Source organism: Mytilus trossulus, chromosome 4, assembly GCF_036588685.1.
Source record: "Mytilus trossulus isolate FHL-02 chromosome 4, PNRI_Mtr1.1.1.hap1, whole genome shotgun sequence".
In the NCBI taxonomy this organism is placed as follows: Eukaryota; Metazoa; Mollusca; class Bivalvia; order Mytilida; family Mytilidae; genus Mytilus; species Mytilus trossulus.
Genome location: NC_086376.1, coordinates 81,033,144 through 81,058,902, shown reverse-complemented (window position 1 = coordinate 81,058,902; position 25,759 = coordinate 81,033,144). Strand labels below are relative to the sequence as shown.

The 25,759-nt window shown below is 32.6% G+C and overlaps 1 protein-coding gene across 1 annotated transcript in view; it reads left to right on the top strand.

Moving 5' to 3' along the window:
* Positions 1-10,654: 10,654 nt before the first annotated feature.
* LOC134716104 (uncharacterized) overlaps positions 10,655-25,759 on the top strand; it is a 32,938-nt gene continuing 17,833 nt past the window's right edge. Inside the window, exons 1-8 of the mRNA XM_063578877.1 lie at positions 10,655-10,855; positions 11,618-11,816; positions 12,606-12,674; positions 15,283-15,342; positions 19,912-19,955; positions 22,783-22,879; positions 23,684-23,792; positions 24,870-24,980. Of these exons, the coding sequence (XP_063434947.1) occupies positions 10,823-10,855; positions 11,618-11,816; positions 12,606-12,674; positions 15,283-15,342; positions 19,912-19,955; positions 22,783-22,879; positions 23,684-23,792; positions 24,870-24,980 (722 nt within the window). The 5' untranslated portion in view covers positions 10,655-10,822. The remainder of the gene's footprint in view (positions 10,856-11,617; positions 11,817-12,605; positions 12,675-15,282; positions 15,343-19,911; positions 19,956-22,782; positions 22,880-23,683; positions 23,793-24,869; positions 24,981-25,759) is intronic.

Below are 25,759 nucleotides of genomic sequence, written 5' to 3'. Positions count from 1 at the left end.
CAATAATGGACTATGTAAATAAAGCCCTCACATATCGTGCAAGTGGTATATTTCCATATAAACCATTATTTAACAAACACATCTTTGGTAAGGTTTAAATATACCTTATATAAGAAACTCCAATCACAGAAATATTATTGCATAGATAAAGTTGTTAATCTGCAGACAGGTAAATATATGTGTTGACCACAAGATGTATCCCCATAAGATATAGAACCAAAAAATTTAATCGCCAAAAGTACCGACTAATAAGAGAAATGTCCGAAAGCGCTAAAATCAACCGTGAAAATAAAGTAATAAATACAGTGAAATCAGACTTAACCAAAACATGCAAATAGAATTCGTCCGTCAATAAGTTAAGATACAATAACACATAATACCAATCCTCAATTACAATATGTAAATAATAAGCTAACAATATTACTTTATTCAAATATGTACTGATATCAATCACTCAGAATATAAAATTATACAAAATACATAAATAACAAGCTATCACGTCATATTCACAATTCGCGATGATTTTTACTTCAATAATCGTCTCTAGTTTATTAATGTTCGTGTCAGTATATCCGTTTAAAGAATACTGAAAACTCCATCTCAAGCCCTTTCGGTAATTTGATGGCGCGAACTGCTACATGTTTCACCTTCAAAAGAATAAAATAGGCATACCTCCATGCATTTCATCACGCCGAAAATAAGAAAATCAACTACATGTAATTCATACTACTTTTCTATATCACTCAAACTGTAAATGAATACTAAGTACTAGCAAGGATGTATATACAAACTTTTGGTACTAGTTATTTAGACAATTAAAACGTATTTGTTTGTCTCTTGTTAATTCTATTTCATATTTAAGACGGAGATGTTCATAGCAATTACATCAATTTTAAACAAATTTCTCTTCACTGAATTTCTAGAAATAGTAATGTAAATAAGAGAAAAGGAAAATGTAGTTGCATTTAACATATGTATGTGGTGTGTTGTTTCTTTGTTTGTCAGTTAGTGGTTGAATCACGACCTGGTAACGTAGATTAATCCTTGCTATTTCTCAGTCGAGCAAACAGTTTTAATTTCCAAAGTAAACCAGAAGCCCTAGGCAAAAAGTAAGGAATGAAGGGGGACCTTACATTTTTGATGGTAGACATTTATTCAATAAAATCTCATTTTACTTTTAAAATATCCAATTTCAGGTCAATAAATACTGTAACGGGCCGGGGAAGGGGTGTAGTGTGTATTTTCTGTCTGTAAATATTACAGATTTCTGTTTAGATACTGCTACAATGTTTGTCAGCTGGATAATGTAGTTTAATATAACTGGATAGCTGCTATACACTGGAACTACTGTCTAGGATACTGTCAGCAGATGATATCTTGTTTTAGTTTATATTCGTAATTCGTTTGACAAACATAGATTTGGGAGAGGGGTCTTTGTCATTCCTATCTCTTAACGACTACGGAACAACCCAAGCGAAATCATAAAAATGTAATGCAAATAAATTAATAACTCTTTTAATAGTTGTCAAATGTACCAGGATTATAATATAGTAAGCCCCCATAATCGTTTTCACAAGACTCATCTGTGACGCTAAGAACAAAATAATCAAATAAAAAGAAATAGCAATAAAATAATATTGCCAATAACAATCAAATGTATACAATATTAACAATTATATATTAATATTTAAAACCTCTATCTGCTCCAGCTGCCTATGCCTATATAGAAATAATAGTGATCAAATAAAAATAATTCTCAAGAATCTATTGTAGCGAAAACAGGGGAAAGCTCTGGTAAGAAACAAAGAAATATGGACAAAAGACCCATTCAAATATAATACTGACAATAATATAGACAACTTGGAATCTCGAAAATATATACCCAAGGATTATAATCGATAATTCAGCGGAAACTAAAACGACAACTATTACTTTATACTTTTCTGACCAAAAGATAAAATAACTCAACTTTACTAACAACAATAATTAAAAATCCGGAAAAAGCGTCAAACTGACTGAAAACAATAATTATCTCGAATTTCAGCTTGAACTCTGTTTTATTATTCCTCTTTTAAATTAATCAGGAATTTTTTTTGAGGAAATTCAGCAAAATAAACTCTGATTCTAACCTTGCTCTATCTAAATATAAACTTTCTGGAACTTTATTTACTGTGGTAGGTCGTGCCCAGCTGAAACAAGACTATACTGGAACAATAGCCGTGCTTGCTTTTATAGTTGTGAAACGACAAAATTTTGTCTACAGACACAAACACGACAACAGTTTTGATTATTAAACAACAGTTTGAGTGACGTCAAGACACAGATACACTTAGCGTTCATTATACGGGTATTTTGAATTCCAACGTTATGTAAACAAAAATAACAACATGGCGACGCCCATCCACGGAAAGGACCATCGCGATATTTTAACTAGATACATATTTCTCACTAGTCGATCATACAAGCTGCAAATTCATTTATCATCAATTATTCATACTTCTACAGATACGTTCAAATCATGAAAACCCCATTCCGTAACATTCCCCCTTCAAAAAACAACATGTTCGTCCTCGAACAAAGTATTTCATGAAAATGTCTTATTCTACTTACTTATAATAATTTCATAAATGAATTAGGCAGCTGGTAAAAAGATAGATGGTTCCATCTGGCAAAATGAACTCTTCCTTCCTTACTCCCAAATAGCCGTCTGGTATTACTTTTACCTCTGTGCTGAATTCCTTTGCTTTGTTTCTTATTTTCCTCACCCAGGTTGCATCCTCATTTTTAAGATAGTTGGGGGCAACTGAGTTGTAGTCCTGGGTCGTCTCTACATTCTTCACTAGGGAGCTGAAGGTGTGACCAATCATAGGTTCTTCCATATCTGCTATTAAAGTCAATTTTCCTCGGTGGGTAGACAGTAATCTGCTCCTTGAAAATTACCACGCTTCTATCCATCTCTGGTTTCTCTGGATCGTAATGTTCAACTCTGGGACTAGCAGGTGTGGCTGATGGATCGTCAAAGGCGATTCATCTAATACAATGATCTTCGTGCATATCTTATGGGTTGAGCAGGAAGGTGCTATCTTAGGAATATAAAATTCGTCAATTGAAACTGCTGTAAATATGGGTTCAATCGGTGGACATTCCAGGGGTGTAATTAGATTTGGTAACTGACTAATACATGTAGTTGAGTTGCTGTTGTTGTAGTTACTGAGAAGACTCAACAGAGATACTGGACTCCCTATTTGTCTTGGCACCTCAAAAAATACGTTAGGTAGGTGTGCATTTTCTAATGTAAGATCATCTGGTATCACCAGGTACATGTATATTGGAGTGGGACTGGCTATTGGCGTAAGTTTGAAATTCTGAACTGCTGGTGTTTCAATTTTGGATTTTGGATTTTTCTTTTTGTGGTCTACTTCTTTCACTTTATTGTCCATCTTCTCTGGGTGTTTTCTTTCCACATGCACTTTCATCCTGTATTTTACACTAGTCGGGATTTCATATGACAATACCTGCACTTCTCAAATGTGTTGCTGTGCACATACCTCACATGTCTTTCTAACAGTTACTCATCTGTATAATTCTTGAAACAAATATCACATGCATGCATCTGAAGAAAAAAATATAATACTCTCGAGCTCTTTATATTGAGAGGATAAATTTGGAGATTTAAAACTGCTAAACCATAGCTATATGGGACGTTACAGGGGTACTAGACTTGCCACTGGAATTAATTCAGTCTGTAACATATAGAAAAATTGTATTAATACATCAGTATTTTGGAACAGTACTTAAAATCTGTAAATCAGGAAAACAAACAAGTTTATATCACCTATAACTTTCAGGTACTGCAAACTACAACTGCCTAATAAAGCAATTATATCTTTATTATTCTTTCAGTACCAAATCTAAAATAAAGTATTAATATACATAAAGAAATAAATTTACAATTTATGAAAACAATTCAGACTGGCAACTACTTTATACATCTAAAACGGATGGGATTGACTAAATCGATCGGGAGGTTTAGAATGCCTATTTCTTATTCGAGGCATATGGACATGATCTGCATTTTCTTTTACGGGTTCTTTAGTATAAGAACTTTCATCTAGTCTCGAAGATTGAAACTGCCGACTTATTATTATTTTTCAGAAGCCAGTTGTCAAAGCAACCAATAAATGGTTTCATCCTATCATGATGTATTATTTTTTCTCTTAAATAGGACTACTGAATTGTGTAGCTTTAATCTGTGAAAACTGCTATAATCAAATATGGGCCAGCCCATTTGCACTGCAGTTTTGGACATTACCCTTTTGCTTAAGATGGATTATAAACCCATACTGCAGCGCCAACTCTGTATATATTTATTGTATGAATGAAGTAGATGAGACTCGAACTGTCTATCTTGATCTGTGTGTGCTTGTATTGGTAGACCGAAACGAGCTATGAATTCACTGACAAAAATTCTTGTGACAGTTTCTACTTCTTGATCGGGCATAGGATACGATTCTGACCAGCGACTGAAATAATCGGTTATAACTAAAATATATTTATGTTTGTTCTTTGTTTCTGGTAAAGGACCGATAATGTCTATAGCAACACGCTCTAGTGGGGCTTCAACTAAATACTGTTTCACAGGGCCGCGCCTCTAGGATGACGCGTTGTACCCTTTCTTGCACTACAGATTTCACAGCATTTACATCAAATCTCTATCGTTTCTTTATAACCTGCCCATTTTAACCTGCTCGAAACTCTCGCTAGCGTCCTTTGTATACCAAAATGATCTGCACCAGGATCGTCGTGGAACATTTTTAATACTTGATCATGCCAGCACAAAGGAGAACATTTATGACTCTTAACCTATTCCATTGAGCCCGATATGTTTTAACCTGTTAACACCAAGAGAATCTTTTGGTTGATTTTTTAATTTTGATTTCAAGATAATTGCAATTGTATCGTCTTGTTGCTGGGCGTCTAATATTTCTTCTGTTGTCTTACTGTGCGTCCAGTTTGCTCCTTGCTCTGTACTATCGATTTCAATTTCTTCTCTGATTGTAGAATCAATTTTTCCGTTTTAAATGCGCGCAGGTAACAACTCGGATCTTCTTCTGCATTAGAATATTTTGTCTCTTTTCGTATACAATTGTTGCATTGTGTCCATCTGCATTCCCACGTTGTCTACCTGCCCTGTGTTGAATTTCAAAATTATAAGACAACAAAAACTCTAACCATCGGACAGTTTGATTAATGCTACGATAGCTAACAATTCCCGCCTTGTCACAAAATATTGCTGTTCTGTTTTACTAAAACTTTTACTATAATAAGCTACTACCCTTTCTCCATTTTCATGGACCTATGATAACACAGCTCCTAGACCAAAGCCACTAGCGTCAGAATCTAAAATAAATTTCTTATTCATATCAGGGTAACTAAGTAGGGGAGCTGAAATGAGAAATTGTTTTAATTTTTCAAATGATTCCTAGCAATTACTAGTACATTTAAATTCTTTACCTTTTTCTGCAAGGGTCTAGCTGTATCTGAAAATTTTAAAATAAACTTTCTGTAGCAAGAACAGGTACCCAGGAAACAGCGAATGTCGTGACCAGAAGTAGGTGTAGACCAGTCTTTTGTCGCACTCATTTTATCGGGTCAGTTGTTATTCCTTCTCGAGAGGCTATATGACCTAAGAAATGTACTTTTTTTTGAAATAAGGCACACTTTTTATGGGATATTTTTCAGCCCTGCTTCTCTATTTTCAGATATGACCAACTAATCTTTAGATGTGATTTTCAAAAGTATCTGAAAATATAATAACATCATCTAGATAAAGAAGACATATCTGCCAACTTAAACCGGCAAGTACACATTCCATTAACCACTCAACGCAAGCCCCAGCATTGCATAGTCCAAATGGCAATAAGCAACGAAACTGGATAAGCCTCTTTTGGTAACAAATGCAGTCTTTTCTTTGTCTGCAGTTTCCATCTGAAAAACTGCCAGTAACCACTCTGAAGGTCAATAGTGGAAAAGAATGTCGCGCCTCGTAGCGCATCTAGACAATCCTCTATGCGAGGTAAAGGAAAGCAATCTTGTTTCGTCAAATTATTTATCCTTCTGTAATCAATACAGAATCTAACGGAAGTAGGGTCATTTTTCTTTGGTACGAGTACTAATTTCAAAATATTTTGGCTTAACATGTGCTTTTGTATAAGGTTCTCTCGAAGATACTCAAATTTGCAATACGCAATGGAATACAACCAATATTAGGGTCCACCAAAGCTCTAGCTACTGATTTCGTCCTGTTTCATTACAGGTTATATCATTGCATCCATTACTAGAATCTCCAAGTACTTTACTCATTATAATAGTTTCTGAGTTAGGGGGAGTATTACATTATATTCTGAAGCTCATTTACCAAGAGTGCACACACTGAAATGTCTCGCCTTCTTTACCTATCATTGATATTATGTTGATAGTCCTAAGTATAAAGCTTTATTAAAAACTGTCACATAAACTTAATATTAACCAAGATAACTAAACAAAGACCAATGAACCATGAAATGAGGTCAAGGTCAGATGAACCATGCTAGGCAGACATGTACAGCTAACAATGCTTCCAAACAACAAATATAGTTGACCTTTTACTTATAGTTTAAGAAAAATAGACTGAAACACAAAAACTTAACTCTGAGCAATGAACCGTGAAAATGAGGTCGAGGTAAAAAATAACTGCGCGACTGACACATAGATCATAAAATATTTCCATACACCAAATATAGTTGACCTATAGCATATAGAATTAGACCAAAACCCAAATGACATCTGCCCGCTAGACATGTACACCTTACAATCATTCCATACAACAAATACAGTAGATCTATTGCATAAAGTATGAGAAAAACAGACCAAAACGCAAAAACTTAACTATAACCACTGAACCATGAAAAGGAGGTCATGGTCAGATGGCATGTACACCTTGCAGTCCTAACATACACCGAATATACTAGCCCTATTGCTTATAGTATCTGAGATATGGACTTGACCACCAAAATTAATCTTGTTCACTGATCCATGAAATGAGGTCGAGGTCAAGTGAAAACTGTCTGACAGACCTGAGGACCTTGCAAGGTATGCACATACCAAATATAATATCCTATTACTTATAATAAGAGAGAATTCAACATTACAAAAAAAATGAACTTTTTTTAAAAGTGGTCACTGAACCATGAAAATGAGGTAAAGGACATTTGACATGTGACCGAAGGAAACTTCGTAACATGAGGCATCTATATATAAAGTATGAGGCATCCAGGTCCTCCACCTTCTAAAATATAACGCTTTTAAAAAATTAGCTAATTCCGCCGCCGTCGCCGGATCACTATCCCTATGTCGAGCTTTCTGCAACTAGAGTTGCAGGCTCGACAAAAATACTAGACATTTCTCTTTCTTTTTGACCTACTTATTTAAAATCCTCAATAGTTAACTTACTATGTCTAATATCAAGCTTAAAATTTTTAGAATATAGAAAATTATAACCAATTATTGCAGGGGCATCAATTTCGGCGATCACAAACCTCTGTTTCCATATTTGGCATTAATATTAATTTCGAAATCAGTTTTAATAATTTCACCATTAGCAAGTTTTAATTGAATGCCTTCAAAAATTATCTGGTCTCTGTGATTCTGGACTTGATAAAAAATGTCTTATATGGATCACTGATAAAGTTGATCTGGTATCAATTAAACAATTAACGGAAATTTCTTTAATTTTAACTTAAAATATAAACTATCGTTTAAATCATCATTTAATTTGAAAGATTTAAGCGGCCTTTCGTTAAATTCAATATTGGCTGAAGGTAGACCGTCAGCTTTAGCCTCTAAAAGTTTCCCAATTTAGTCTGGCCTCTGGTATCAGTTTGTGTTCCTTGTGACCGGCATTTATTTCCCGTTCTATTGTTTGGCACGTATTTGCCACTGTTTCTTATTTTTTGGAATATTCTGCATTCTCTTTTGTAATGTCCTTTAATTCCACAAAAAAAGGCAAGTAGCTTCTGATTTCAAACTTGGTTTATGTTGGGACTGATTACTTTCAATTTTTGCTAATCTGTCAATTATACTATTCATGTGTTTTTCAGGACCTCTTCGTCGTCTGATATACTTGACTGCATTCGTCATGCAGCTCGGCTATTAAAGTTGGCAAGTTTGGACATGAAAATAAGCGTCCGTCAGATCCAAGGATGTTGACCACATACCCGAAAAAATAGAAGCTCTGATTGAAAGGTTGGTCTCCATTTTTAAATTGGGAATAATCATGTAAAAATTGAGGATGATCAAACGATGACTGGTCTCATTCCTCCTTTCGAATTTAGAGACGATAATTGATATTGGATCTATTGAAGATATATGGGGTTCCAATCCTCCTCTGTCCTATTTGTCTAAAGAGTCTCTACTTCGGTTGACAGGAGAGGAATCTTCTGTCCATCTTTGTATAAGACAGTCTGATATGAACAGAAGAAAGAGGAGGTTAATTGTTTTCTGAATTGAAGAGTCAATCCCCCTCGCTTTACTGACAGAACCCAACAATCTGAGGTAATGCTTGTCCATATTTTTTTTTTTTTTGGGGGGGGGGGGTAGCCTTCCCCTGCTGACAATTGATAAAGAGGAGTTTTGTAGTATATCTTTGGATCCGGTTCTGACATAAACGTACATGGGGACAACTTCCTATGTGCAGGTTTGGAAACAATCGAAGATTTTAAAGCCTTGTCACATTTAGGTACCAATTTACCCAAGGTAGAACGAAATTTCATAATCTTTTGAACGGAACTGCAGAAAATGGGTGATATAAAGGCATGCTTATATGGGCAAAGTCATCTTCAACCTTCTCAGTGGCTGCTATTTTCGTAATTTGGTGTGTTACGCCTGTCAGACTTGCGCAGATGGTCGAACTCGGATTTTGTAGGGTATAGATATATAGGAAGATGTGGTGTGAGTGCCAATGAGACAACTCTCCATCCAAATAACAATTTAAAAAGTAAACCATTATAGGTTAAAGTACGGCCTTCAACACGGAGCCTTGGCTAACACCGAACAACAAGCTATAAAGGGCCCCAAAATTACTAGTGTAAAACTATTCAAACGGGAAAACCAACGGTCTAATCTATATAAATATATTGACATAAAACAAACATTTAATTCTGAGACAATTGACTCTGGTGTAAAACATTTACCATATTAAAACAAATTAGATCAAATGTAAATGTACATTATTTTTTCTTTAAGATAAAAGCATAATTAATTTGTTCCGATAAAATAAAAAAAGATAAGGATGAATCATTTGGTTGACTGGTTTGATCTTCTAAAAACTAAAAAAACCATTCTTACATAGGTAAACACGACGATAAACATACTTTTTGCAATAAAAAAAATCAAACAGACCTAGAAAAAATCCAATTGCACGTGGAAGCTATTGGTCTATTTCCATGTTTATATCAGGTTATATGACTGTCGGCGGTCTTTGTGTCGTCTAAATCACAGGTGCTTGAGGACAGGATCCTGTATGAGCCCTATATAGTCCCTCCCCCCTTTTTTTTTTTTTTTTTTTTTTAATCATTTATCTCAGATTTTTCGATATATATCACTTATTTGTACCATATATATACTAATATACCATATTTATACTCTAAATATGCATGTTTACTATCAACGTGAATCTCGACTATAGAGCGAATTAGTCGTCGGAGGTGATCCGCTCTGAAGACAGTGTCAGGCGGGGAGTTTGACTGGGGCGGTACATCTGTCAAAAGGTAACGCAGGTGTCCTAAGGTGAGCTCAGTGAGGACGGAAACCTCACGTAGAGTAAAAGGGCTCTATAGTCGAGATTCACGTTGATAGTAAACATGCATATTTAGAGTATAAATATGGTATATTAGTATATATATGGTACAAATAAGTGATATATATCGAAAAATCTGAGATAAATGATTAAAAAAAAAAAAAAAAAAAGGGGTGGAGGGACTATATGGGGCTCATACAGGATCCTGTCCTCAAGCACCTGTGGTCTAAATGGTTCTGAATGTGAAACTGAGTGTTTACGTTGCAGGACATCAGTGGCAACGAAGAGATGCGTTGGAAAATTAGTCCAAACTTGTGAGAGCAACCGAAATCTAAAATTGTCTCAATTGGTTCATTTTCTTCTTCTGCTTAATTTTTATGACACCTCTTCATACACTCGACATATTGCTGTATTATAGAGTCCATGCATTGAAAATTGTTTATTTTTGACTTTTTGGTAATTTTTCCGTTTTTTATGTTAGAAATCAAATATGAGAATTTAAGTTAAATCAAAGTGAAAATATTTATGGTGTCTTGAAATGCTATTTATTTTTGTTTGTGTGAAGGTGTCACAGAAAAAGGTTAAATTGGTTCAGATAAATTTGACACCTAACGATGACCCTTTTCTTTGAAAAATCAGCTTGAGAAAATAATCTGTGAATAATTTTTTTTTGGATCTTTTTTTAAAAGAATGCTATACACAACACTTTTGCAAAGTATTAAAGAGTTCTTTAATTTTAGTATTTACATTTAGATCCACCATTAATGGAACTGTTAATACCGGGAATGCGTTATGTTTGCGGAAACGGTGACATGTTTTTGGGTTTTCCTAAGCAAGGGACGTCACCCTGTATTTTGGCGAAATATGTCATTTAGGTCATTTTGACTAATGACTTTTTATAAATCTTACATCTATAAATAGGACACTAGGACCAAGAATTTTCCATACTATAAAAATCCGCTGAAGGACACAATTGAAAGATAAAAAATGGATGATACTGATTTACCTGTTACGATATCAGTTAGTTTTATATATTGTGTTAATTTTAGATTTAACATTTAATACTTTCATTTTAAACTGTTAAATCATACGTGGGCTGTTAATTCTGGGTGTCAAAATCTCATGCAGGTCAATGTAGATTTACAGTAACCCATTCCCAATCCAATAAATGTAGATTTGTGTTCTAAATTGTAAACCTCACAAGTCTCATTATAGTCAAGTAATAGAGTAGTGCAAGATTGCAATGATGTCTTACAGTTTGGATCTATTCCTAAATTCATATGCTCAAATGTTCTTTTTGCTCTGAATGTGATTTGCTTTCCCTTTAGATGGTACCCCTTTAGATTGTTTAATTATTAACTAAACCAGGCTAAAACAAGATTTACCAACCAACAAAAGCAATTTAAGATATTAACTTCAATTCAACAAACATTGACAAAGATTCAAATACTATTACTTTGCAAAACAATCAAAGATTGGATACTTACTGTGTGCATCCTTCAGGTTGTCCATGTTGTCAATGAACTTTGGTTTGAAATTTCAGATTGGTAGTCGTATCCAATCTTCAATTGTTTAGCAAAGTACCTATATAGATCTTAAATTTCAAACCAAATTCCATTGACAACCTCAAGGATGCACTCACTAATGAAGTTTTCCTTAAAAGGTTCTCTTACCTGAGCTAAATGTGCAAATTGTTATCTTAATAATTAGAATAGGATATTTATTAGCTTCAAAAAATGTTGTGTATATAGTGTAGTAACATTTAATTTCTTCAATTTACAGATGCGTTCCATCAGTGACTATTTTATTTGCTCAATATGCATGTGTTCAATGAAAGAGACGCACATGACAAAATGTGGCCACAGATATTGTGTGAAGTGTATACAAGAATGGGTGGATCGAAGACACAAATGTCCGTGCTGTAACACACAACTAGACAAAGATCAGCTCATTAAAGACCACCAGTATGATAGTCTTATTGGTAAGTGATGACTATCTGAAAATTCCATTCTCCAAAACAAAAAGAAACAAGCTTTTTAAGACATTGTTAAGTTCTTATTTGTCAGCAAAAAAGTTGCTCTGCACATTATCCATGTACATGTTTTATAGCTATATATAATATTTAACTAGGAAAAAATCATTAAACATTACATTGCTGCCTTAAAGCCTTTTTGCACAGATGCTGCATTAAGTAATAACCAATCAATCAATAACACCAAGACAACAGATTAAGTACAAGTACACATGATAATGTGATTTATAGAGAAGTAATTTGTAATGAATCACCCTTATGATAGACATATTCACAGGTGGGTGCATAAATTTTAGGGGTACCATTTGGATTCAGTTTTCTGCAATTTAACAAACCCTAACTAACCCTTTCTGTTGCAGCTTCGCCTTTTCAGTTCTTTGCAAATATTTCATAACTCTGCAGAACAAACGGTTATGGTCATGAGTCAATTATTTAAAAAGTAACATGTACAAAACCATTAGTTTTTTACACATAAAACAACTAAAAACAAAAGTCACATGTTCATGATCAATATCAATTAAAAACAGATTTATCTTTTCTTTATTGTAAAGGTTTTCCTCACTTTGAGACATGCATGTACTATTATAATACTGTTATGTTTTAAAATTGATAAAAAAGATGGTGTTTTTTTTTTTTTAGAAAATTCTGTTAAAAAAATGCAAAGAATTATCAAAAAAAAGTTACATGAATATTTTTAAATATTGAAGATTAATATTCAACTAATTTCTGTACTTTTAGGTGCTATACTTAAAGAAAAAGAGAAATCCGAAGAAACATATTTTGAATCACTTATTCACACCAGTTCAGGTAATTTATCAGTACATGTTCTCCAGGATAAAAGTTACCATAGATGAATTAAGGATAACCTTGACAGAATAATAAGGATGTGTTTATCTGTAAAGAAATCTGCCTTTATTTATGCAATTACTAGTTCCAATTCTTACATGTCTTTGTTTTTGGTGTTTAATCAGAGTACACTAAACAATTCCTATTCATTATATCTCCTTACTTTAATTTAGTTCTGCTGAGCCCACTAACAAATCCTTTTTATGGCCTTTTTTTTATGTTGAATTGTGTGACCTTATGATGTTTTAGATGTTATCAAGGAGAGCATGTTCAACACAGTGAAAAATCTGATCTGATGATATCAAGTACTTTTGGTTTGAAATTATTGAGTGCCTACCATCATAGATGAGGGTAGACACTCAATAATACCATACAAAATTCATTATCACAGTAAGAAGGCTTTCTGATCCTTTTGAAAGCTTGAAAAAATATAAGTTTTTTTTAATTCAAGCAGGAAATGTCATTATCATCATAAAAAAAACAATATTCAAATCAGATGCACTTTTTTTGTCCTTTTCAAAATTTCGAATATTTTTCTTGAAAATTGCCTGAATAGTGCATTTTGCATATATTCATTTGTAATATGTTTCTTTTTTGCAGAGATGGTCGCTCAGTGGGAATGATTCAGTTATTAGCTCACCGGGCCTGAAGGGCCAAGTGAGCTTTTCTCATCACTTGGCGTCCGTCGTCCGTCGTCTGTCGTCTGTCGTTAACTTTTACAAAAATCTTCTCCTCTGAAACTACTGGGCCAAATTAAACCAAACTTGGCCACAATCATCATTGATGTATCTAGTTTAAAATTTATAAAAGTTATAACTCAAAAAACCAAAGCATTTAGAGCAAATCTGACATGGAGTAAAATTGTTTATCTGGTCAAGATCTATCAGCCCTGAAATTTTAGATGAATCAGACAACCCATTGTTGGGTTGCTGCCCCTAAATTGGTAATTTTAAGGAAATTTTACTGTTTTTGGTTATTATCTTGAATATTATTATAGATGGAGATAAACTGTAAACAGCAATAATGTTCAGCAAAGTAATATTTACAAATAAGTCAACAGGACCAAAATGGTCAGTTGACCCCTTTAGGAGTTATGCCCTTTATAGTCAATTTTTAACCTTTTTTCGTAAATCTCCATGATCTTTTACAAAAATCTTCTTCTCTGACACTACCGGGCCAAATTAATCCAAACTTGGCCACAATCATCATTGATGTATCTAGTTTAAAATTTGTGTTTTGTTACCCGGCCAACAAACCAAGATGGCCGCCATGACTAAAAATAGAACATAGGGGTCAAATGCAGTTTTTGGCTTATAACTCAAAAACCAAAGCATTTAGATCAAATTTGACGAGGGGTAAAATTGTTCATCTGGTCAAGATCTATCTGCCCTGAAATTTTTAGATGAATTGGACAACTCGTTGTTAGGTTGCTGCCCATTAATTGGTAATTTTTAGGAAATTTTGCTGTTTTGGGTTATTATCGTGAATATTATTATAGATAGAGATAAACTGTAAACAGCAATAATGTTCAGCAATTTAAGACTCAAAAATAAGTCAAAATGACCAAAATGGTCAATTGACCCCCTAAGAAGTTATTGTCCTTTATTTTCCACTGAAACTACACGGACAAGTTCATTATAGATAACGTAAGGGTACCCAAATTGCACCGAGTACCCAAATTGCACCTATTTAGAAAAAATAGCCACGGAAATCTTACAAGATTTCCTAGAGACTTAAAAATTTGTATTTTTATGATTTGATACTATGCACGTCTTTCAACATAGGTAAACATATTTAGATATACCCAAAACGTTCACAGTATTTATCAACAGGTGGACTGTTTACTGAAAAAAACAAAATGTACGAAAACGTCATCATGCGACGTCATCAAAACGTCATCTTTTTAAAATTAGCAAATACAATATATTATAAGTATTTATTTCGTAAAATATGAAGAGTAAGCATAGACTAATATCCAATTGTTCAAAATATTTGAAGAAATTAAGCAAAAGCTCTGTTATTAGACTTTTGACGATGTGAATTAAAGCATGGATGCAATTTGGGTACTCCTCATTACAGAATCATGGACAGTTTGGAGGTTGATTCAAACCCATTTTTTTATGACTCAAAATGGGATTAAAACTTAAATTGGTGTACCTATGCAATAAAGAAGAATAGGGCTACAAAATAGACACATTAATGACATTTATTTCTTGATCAAACAAAAACGTAGGTGAAAAAACTGTCAAAATAGGTGCAATTTGGGTACCGTCACGTTAGAGATGATTTTAAGCAGCAAGAATGTTCAGTAAAGTAAGATGTACAAACACATCACAATCACCTAAACACAATTTTGTCATGAAAAAAAAAAAGTAAAATCACAAAAATACTGAACTCAGAGGAAAATCTGAACTGTCTGCTTCCTTTGTTTAATTTACACATACCAAGGTGAGCGACACAGGCTCTTTAGAGCCTCTAGTTAATATAGGTTATAAATAATATTGTAAAACTCACCAGCTTAGCTCAATGCATTCTTAACATGAAATTAATGATTTTTTTTTCTTTTCAGGTGAAAATGGTATAAAAATGGAAGAAATAAAATTATCACCTATTGAGGCTGTTTTCAAAAGTAAGTAATTTTTATCCCAGTTCTGAAAGGTAGGGGTTTTGCATTAGTACTTTCCCTTTATTGAAAATTTACATATTATCACACATAAGCATAACTTTCTATACTTCATGTGGACAGGTGTCATTTTATTCCAAACTTAACACATCATGGACTTGGGGTGAAGGTGGGGTCATTTATATTTACTATGGGCAGGTTAGTAGTCAGACCTCACCTTTGATCCCTGTAGTAGTAAACATTTGTCTGATTTGTGTCTTTTAACTTTTGTACTGTAGAACACAATCTCAGTTTTCTTTTTAGGGAAGCAAGTCCATTTATACTATTAAGGGCATACAATACAGTTTTGATCCTGTATTTACAAGTTCATGAAAATTTGCATATAGGCTATCTTTTACCTGATTAAATCAAATATGAAATAAAAAATATAACTTCATGTGCTACTTTTTGAGTAAAATGAGGTCGAAATTATGTATATTTGCTCAAAATTCAGATTTGTGGCCGTAAACAATTTCGAAAGAAAGACATAACTTTTTTGTTATAAAAGATAAACACAAATTGTTTTTTGTTAAATAATTGTTAATGTCTGTTTTTGGAAAGATTAGAACTTGTTCTAAATCTTTACTTAGGCACCACCCTCCCTAACAGCAGGACAGGTTAGCTACTGTTACTAAATGTATTCACACTAAAATATAGTTCCCTATGGTTCTCATGAATGTGCACATAATACACAAATAAACTGAAAAAACTGGGTATATTATTGGAGCAGTTCATTCAAGAATGCATGTTATTAAGGTGTGTTGATGTGCAGGCTTTTTTATAAACATTTTGATTGAGGTAACTGGGTATTGATTCCACTAGTATGATTGACAACTGTCATTATCACTAAACAATCAGAGACAAGGTGGACCTTTAATTAGAATGCCCCACCTCCTTAACTGCCAATCAAATTGACCACATTACCTATCAACCTCAGTCTTACATAATTATACAGACCATTCAACACACATCTAATTCTTAATACACAAGCATTTGACCTCATAATATAATACACAAATGTGTATATAAGATGTTTGATATTGATAAGGATGATAGATTTATTTATTGCCAATTACTTTTGATCTACATTACATAAAGTTATTCTGTAAATTATATCTGAAAGATAAATGACTAATGGATTAACAAGATCTTAAAAAAATGAAATATGAATATAAATATGAATATATAAAAGGTATTCAAGTATGGCCTATAACTTACTTGATAATTTTCCAATAATCATCTGTAATTAATCAACAATTTAGATTAGTTCACTTTTTTTATCAGGAATTGGCTTGAAACAGTTTTAAAACTTATAATAATTATTACAAACCATTGTTTATTAGTTTATTTCCCATCAATCATTATGTCTATTTTAGTCATTTGAATTTTTATTAGAAGTAAATATATATTTTTGCAATCAAGAAAGAATCCACATTTCAATAATATAAGTTTTTTAATTGGTTTTTGTTGAAAAATAAAATTGAAAATGCCCTGTGTTGAAAAATACTTAAAAATTTGATCAAAAGGCACTCTAAAACTTTTAATTTTCAATGCCATATAACCTCTGTTTCAATTTACAAAATGCCCCAAAACAACATTTTTAGAATATATTTGTTGGCACTTTAAAGCTTTTAGCTGTATGGCTTACAAGGATAGTTGATAACAATTACTAGAAGAATTTTTGCATTTTTTTGTTTTTTTAAAACATGTTCTGAACTGGCAACATAATTTCGATTAGATATATATTAACTGCAGTTTAAATAAAATTGTGCAAATTTAGAGACTCGTATTATTTAATTTGAGCTCATTTTATCCTCATACTGGAAAAGCAAATTTCCTTCTAAAGACCTGCTGTAAATGTAATTTTCAGCAACTGAGTGCTCTATAAATGTTCATTTTCTCCCACCATACCTTAATATGAAATAATTCAAACTACTGTTCTAATCTTTCCATGAGTGATATCCATCACTTTGATTTAATAAGTATCCAAAAAAAGTATGCATTTTTTTATTTAGAAATAACTCATATTTATCAAATGTTCATGAATTGAGGAAAACACATCATATTTTGCTGCATGTTTATCAAAATTTCAAAAAATCCTCTATTTACAGTTTTGTCAAATTTGGGTCACATAATCTCCTTGTAAAATGAAACGAACTGCCGTTTTGAAAAATAGGGGTCCATGAACTCGTTTTCAAATTAAATCAGTTTGAATGATAAAAATCAGACGAAAAATGCATCTTTTCCTGATATGTCACAGTTTGACATCGCGAAAATAACATTTTACGTTAGCAACGTCATTACCTCCCCTGTAACTGTATCGTATGACCTTAAACTCATACTTAGTCAACTTGTACTACTAACAGTCAACTAATACCAACGTGAACTACCAACAAGAACAACTGCAATCATTGCGAACTTGTTCCACTGCAGACTCGCCATTAAACATATACATTGATATATGCGTTACTTTTGAAAACCTTGATAAAATATAAATTATTTGCCTTAATAATTTAATTCATTAAATAAACATAAATGAACAATATTTGAATGTTTAATGTTAAATCTTTTAAATCTTTAAAAAAAATTGAAGCAACATTGCCACAGTTTTCAAAATTACATTTGTCTCATTTTTGGTTAATTGCTTACAGCACTTACTGTGCTTTGATTTTAAAGGAGTTATGTCTCTTGGAAATATAAATGATAAAGAAAATCACAATGCATTTGGTCTGAAGTCTTTATTTTCTAAGATATTTTTAAACAGTTTTAATAAACAACAAAAAAAGTTTTTTTTCCCCTGTTATTGCCCTTTACATGTCTTGATTTAATCAAATATGTGCATTTCGGGCCCATTGTAACTCTGTTCTTTTATTTCATTTAATACTAGAACACACCTGCGAAATCGGGGGCATTTAGATCTTGGTTGAAAGTTATGTAGGGCGAATTTTTGTAAAAGATTTTATGACTGGAGAATTTCAGCAATGGTATCAATTAAAAGTCTAAGGTACTTGGTGGCAGAGGAGTTTATTTTAGCCCTCCCCTTTTTTTCCAAATCCATTATTTTTTTTTAATTTTCTATTTATTTTTCATTTACTGTGAACACACATATATTATAATCTCTATATGATATATATCAAATTGGTTAAAATTTTACCGTGATATGTCAAAATATTCTTATTATGATTCATAAGAGATCTCAAATAATAACCATTATTGTCATCGTCTAAAAGAAAGTGGACACGTCATACACCAAAAATTACCATTGACGTCATTTGGCAAGAACTCTTACTGTAATTCGTCATGAAGGTACCCCCCATTATGACCCTCATGATAACTTAACGGAAGTCTAGTCTATTACTTTTAAGTTCAACCGATGGCTGAAACAGATGCCTTAATTGTTGTTTTTCTCCCAAAATAATCCAAATGAAATAATAAGCGAGGATAACAAATGTGACTATGCATGTTACCTATAGAACACAGAGACATGATGATTAATGTATTGTGGAAAGAAGAGAAGGGAAACACAAAATGAGGTCTTCTCGTTCAATAGTATAGATATAACAGTTTTTGAAACCTGATTGATAGTCCATTTTGTCATTTTGACAATAAAATATATAAAAAAAGAAGATAGGGTTAGATCGGCGTTTTGCATTTGCGCCGATCTGCACTTCATTTGCGCCGATTTTTTCTTTCATTTGCGCCGATTTTTTTACAGGTAAATTACAGGTGAATATATAAGAAGATGTGATATGAGTGCCAATTAGAGAACTCTCCATCCAAGTCATGTTATTTTTCATTTAACATTATAGACCTCTTCCATTAGCCACTTGTACAAATTTATGAATTGTCAATAATAACATGTATACAACAGTCGTCCCCTGCTCACTATGGGGAGGTGGAAGAAGGCCTACAAAATACATCTCCAGACATTTTCCCTGACCATAACCATAGTTTAGCCTCTGTCTTTCGGACATCTGCCACATATTTATGCTCGATCTGTGTTTTGACAATAAAATCCGTGGTGACTCTGGCTTTACACAGTTTTATGGTACATTGGTGAGATATGGTGTTATATTTTAGGACACTGACCTTCCGATATGTATGGCCCTTGGTCATTAAAAAATTGTCTCCTCGGCTCCTCTGCTTGTTTCAGTGTGCAATATGTCTATCATGTTAAAATGAAGTTGCAGAAAAATATGAATCAAAATTATCTTCAGCATAAATGAAAAACATTTAGAACCAAATTGTATCAATGGTATATTACAGTACATGTACAAGTATTAATTTACCTGTAAATCTAATTAGGAGCAAATTAAAAATCGGTGCAAATGAAAAAATGAAATCGGCGCAAATGAAAGAATGAAAATTTTCAAAATCGGCGCAAATGTCATACGCCCGGTTAGATTGCTAATGAGACATCTCTTCACAAGAGACCAAATGACACGGAAATTAACAACTAGAAGTATTCTTGTGTCAGAAAAGTTCTTATATCAGCATTTTTATGGCACAGTCTGTAAAAATCTTGATGTATTTCAGATCATTTGAAGGACAATTTAGGAGCTCATGAAAAATGTCTTCAGGTAAGAATTATTTTTTATTATACTACCGCAAATTTTGAAAAAATTTTCGTCGTATATTGCTATCACGTTGGCGTCGTCGTCGTCAATGTCGTCGTCGTCGTCCGAATACTTTTAGTTTTCGCACTCTAACTTTAGTAAAAGTGAATAGAAATCTATGAAATTTTAACACAAGGTTTATGACCATAAAAGGAAGGCTGGTATTGATTTTGGGAGTTTTGGTCCCAACATTTTAGGAATTAGGGGCCAAAAAGGGCCCAAATAAGCATTTTCTTGGTTTTCGCACTATAACTTTAGTTTAAGTTAATAGAAATCTATGAAATTTTGACACAAGGTTTATAACCACAAAATAAAGGTTGGGATTGATTTTGGGAGTTTTATTTTCAACAGTTTAGGAATTAGGGGCCAAAAAAGGGCCCAAATAAGCATTATTCTTGGTTTTCGCACAATAACTTTAGTTAAAGTAAATAGAAATCAATGAAATTTTAACACAATGTTTATGACCACAAAAGGAAGGTTGGTGTTGATTTTGGGAGTTTCGGTCCCAACAGTTTAGGAATTAGGGGCCAAAAAGGGACCCAAATAAGCATTTTTCTTGGTTTTCGCACCATAGCGTTAGTATAAGTAAATAGAAATCTATGAAATTTAAACACAAGGTTTATGACTATAAAAGGAAGGTTGGTATTGATTTTGGAAGTTTTGGTCCCAACAGTTAAGGAAAAAGGGGCCCAAAGGGTCCAAAATTAAACTTTGTTTGATTTCATCAAAATTGAATAATTGGGGTTCTTTAATATGCCGAATCTAACTGTGTATGTAGATTCTTAATTTTTGGTCCCGTTTTCAAATTGGTCTACATTAAGGTCCAAAGGGTCCAAAATTAAACTTAGTTTGATTTTAACAAAAATTGAAACCTTGGGGTTCTTTGATATGCTGAATCTAAAAATGTACTTAGATTTTTGATTGTTGGCCCAGTTTTCAAGTTGGCCCAAATCGGGGTCCAAAATTAAACATTGTTTGATTTCATCAAAAATTGAATAATTGGGGTTCTTTGATATGCCAAATCTAACTGTGTATGTAGATTCTTAATTTTTGGTCCAGTTTTAAAATTGGTCTAAATTAAAGTGCAAAGGGTCCAAAATTAAACTAAGTTTGATTTTAACAAAAAATAAATTCTTGGGCCTCTTTGATATGCTGAATCTAAACATGTACTTAGATTTTTGATTATGGGCCCAGTTTTCAAGTTGGTCCAAATCAGGATCTAAAATTATTATATTAAGTATTGTGCAATAGCAAGTCTTTTCAATTGCACAGTATTGTGCAATGGCAAGAAATATCTAATTTCACAATATTGTGAAATAGCAATTTTTTTTTTAATTAAGAGTTATCTTTCTTTGTCCAGTATAGTAAGCAAGAAATATCTGCAAGATTTTTTTTTAATTGGAGTTATCTTTCTTTGTCCAGAATCAACTTAAATCTTTGTTATATACAATATAAAATGTATATTCACTTTTTACTACCAACTGATAAATTTAAATAATCTTTACCATTCAGTGATAACAAGCAGTTTTTTTACATCATGTATTTAAATGAGTAGTAATTGTTGCAAACTCCATTAGAATATTTTAATTGAAATTAGTTTTGGAATAAGGGAAAGGGGGATGTGAATAAAAAATTTGGTTAAATTTTTCTCATTTGAAATTTCATCAATAAAAAGAAAATTTCTTCAAACATTTTTTTGAGAGGATTAATATTCAACAGCATAGTGAATTGCTCTAAGAGAAAACAAAAATTTTAAGTTCATTTGAATACATTCATTCTGTGTCAGAAACCTATGCTGTGTCAACTATTTAATCACAATCCAAATTTAGAGCGGAATCCAGCTTGAATGTTGTGTCCATACTTGCCCCAACCGTTCAGGGTTCAACCTCTGCGGTCGTATAAAGCTACGCCCTGCGGAGCATCTGGTTTTTTATAAAATTATCTATCTCTCAATTTTGATAAAACTTCATTGAATGATAATAAATATCCAAACTGGATAGATTTTAAGTGTGTGTTTGTATCTGTTACTGCTGGTGTCCCATATCAAAATTATTTTTTGTCAAGTTAGTTTACCATGAAGTTATGGTAACATCAAATTGAAATTTACTACACAAGTTAATTATGATGTGACCTGTTAAAACTATATGCCAAATTACAGTTTTGACCTTGATTTCACAGTTTATTGATATTTGATTATGGGAAATCAGAAAATACTCCGGTTAAAGTTTTGGTGTAAGGTAGATTTCTGTCAAGTCATTGTTACACCACTTTAAACTTAGTACACACATGTACATGGTCATTCTAATATGTTTTATGGTTCACTGAACATGGACATATGATAAGGAGAGTGCTGCATGGTGGTCTATATACACATATTCTTGATTTTTTTTTATGCCTTTAGATATTGATACTACTTTGTTTGTTACTTTAGCATGATACGCTCTTTGCACATTAAGGGTCCGTAGGTGGCCTGTTGCAAGGCAAAATTTCTGTCCCTATTCAATATACCCTCATTTTCTAGTGGCAGTCCAAATTTCCCTGACCATCATCCCAGATGGCCTCTATTGTATCAACCTACCTATTGTATTTATTGTGAACTTGTTCTCATTCTGAATATGCATGAAATATTTGCCACTGGACATTAAGCAACCAACAATCAATCAATCATTAGCATGATAAGTATAATCACAAGAGGGTCAGCCTTGTGAGCCTCATGTTTATTTTACAATTAATGAGTTTCATATCAAAACGTTTCTATATTTGTTTGATATGATACATATGTATTTTTCAGACACTTAAGAAACAGTTACATACAAGATTAAAGAAATTAGAACAGGAAGTACAATCGGCAAGGGAAGAACTTAAAACACAGGGTTTATTTCAGACAGGTATTTATCTATTGTATGATAACTCAGGGCTGTTCTATAAAACCATACATGGGACCCAGGGAAGGCACTTCCAAATCTCAATTATGGTTAGATATTATCTGTTTTTGCATAGTGTAAATTTAAGGGAAATTTCAAACTATCTCTACAGGTAGTTACTACATTTTAAAAGTGCCTTCCCTGGGTACTATGTATGTCTAAATAAAACAGCCCTCAGGCAAAATTAAACTTTTGCTTGTGATTTAGTATAACAATGTTGTCAATGCTGTTTCATCAAAACAAGGACATGGCCTGTTTTAGGGGCTAGTTGAAGGACACCTCCAGGTGCGGGAATTTCTCGCTACATTGAAGACCTGTTGGTGACCTTCTGCTGTTGTTTTTTCTATGATCGGGTTGTTGTCTCTTTGACACATTCCCCATTTCCATTCTCAATTTTAAGATATGATCATTACATTTTCTTCTTTATTTACATTAAAAGTCATTGTAATGAAAAGAATAACTATTCCAAGAATTTAGGAAAATATTCAACTAGTTACAGGACAACATAATATTTCACTCATGTGTTAAGAAAATAACGGTTTTATTTATGTGTTAGGTCACTCCTTTAATTTTATAAGATGCCTATTTCTTTCATTAGTCCTGTATGATTATTTGAACAATTTCTCTTTAATCCTTCATAAAGATAAAATAAAAAAAAGTAAATGATTAAAATTTTGTCTTAAGTTCTAGCCCAAATTAGATATATGGAATGAAGGGTAAATGTTGTGTAGTAGGATAGAAAATGATTTTTTTTTTTACATTTCACAGATTTAGATCAAGAAAAAGGAAAAATAGACAACAATTTTACCAATCACAAAGCAGAACTGGAGAAGGAATTTGAGTCATGTTGTCAACTTATTGCTCAGGCTTATGACAAGTATGTGTTATAGAAAATCTACTATAAAAGCACAAATTGTTGAATTAAGCTTCAATAATATCTAATTGAAAATACAAACAAAATGATAATTATAAAGCAGTATTTGATCAGATAAGTTGTGGACAGTCCGACTTTTGTTACAAATTGATTTTTTTGGCCCATTTATGGGCATTATGTTTTATGGTCTGTGCATCCGTCCTTTCATTCATTATTCCATCTGTCTGTCAAGCTTCAGATTTAAGTTTTTGGTTGAGGTAATTATTGATGAAGTTGAAGTACAATCTACTTGAAACTTAATACACTTGTTCCCTATGATATGATCTTTTTAATTTTAATGGCAAATTAGAGATTTTTTCACATATTCACGGTCAATTGAACATAGAAAATGATAGTACGGATGGGGCATCCATGTATTTTGGACACATTCTTGTTTCAAAGAGCTGTCAGATGAGCTGAAAAATGGAAATTAATATTACATTCTTATAGTTTCTTAACCTTAATAAATATGAAGATAGTTATAAATCATAACGTTAAACGTTAACAGTACTGAGATGATGATAACAGACCTTTTTTTCTCTCGGAATGTTAAAAAATAAGATAAAAATAACTTTAAATCATCAATATTTGAAAGTGTTTATCATTGTGCAGGTAGTCAGGTCTGTTGCATGCTAAATTTAAATATAAAGGATGTGGTAATATTGCCAATGAAACAACTCTCCATCCAAATAACAAGGTGTAAACAGTAAACAATTATATGTCAAAGTATGGCCTTCAACACTGAACATTAAGCAAATGTATGATTTACTATTCTAATTAGTAAAAGGTTATAACTCCTTCGTGGGAGATTTGATTCACAAAACTCTTACAAAGTATTTTAGGCTCCTGTCGCTATTTAGGGTTGATACCTATTTATTCATTAAGTGCTTGACTGTTTCTCTGCAACAAATATAGTATCTTGATATTGACACTTGAGAAAGAAGTAAAATCTTGCTTCAATTGCTTAAAATTATTACTAATATGAATAGAAATCTTTTGAAAATTGAAAATGACAATAAAGACATTCTTATTACATTTCAGACATTTAACAGAACACATACCTAAGCTATCAGTATTACCTGTAAAAATAACTATCAACGTACTACCTAAAGATCTGAAGATATCCGATGTAGTGTTTGCACCTACAGATAGGTAATGTTAAGAATAGAAAGGGTACAGTTTACAAATGTGCTTTTTCATTAATAATTATTATAGAATCTGACATTGGTTTTGTTTTAATGTAGAGGTTGAAAATGTATTACTTGGCATTTTGCTCTGCATTCACTCAGTATTTCACACAGGCAAATTAAAAAAAAGATTGATTTAAACAGACTTTCTTTAATAAAAATTCTACATCAGTTCAGTATTTTGACCCTTTCCTTTCCATCAGGTGACATAAATTGACATTTTAATGCAGAAAGCCTTTGATTGATCCTACTTTAGTATAGATTTGTGATGTTATCATGTGTCTTTTACATGTATAATGAATCCACAGTATTCCTAGAATCTTCATTGTAATATAAGTTGAAGTGTAATGCACTTGGTTGATTTTCAAAATTTTACTTTGAACTACAAATCTAATTTGATACATATTGCCTTTTTTTGTTGAATGTGCCAATACCACCCATTTTCTTGGAAGAATGACTTTCTATAGATAAATAATAATTTTTATATTATTAAATCTTTCATATATAGAATTTGACATGTCTCGCTCTTAACCCTTTCCTCCATAATGACGCCTTTTGACGCCATCCCCCTTACTCCATGATGCCTTTTGATGCCTGTGTAGTACCTTAGTTGAAACACTTTGACTACAAAGTGTCTGCAGTTGACTTAATAAAATTTGTATCCAATATGAAAAGGAATATCATAGGAATATCCAACTTAAATTTATTTGATGAAATACCGTCTTTTGGTATGTATAGCGCGCA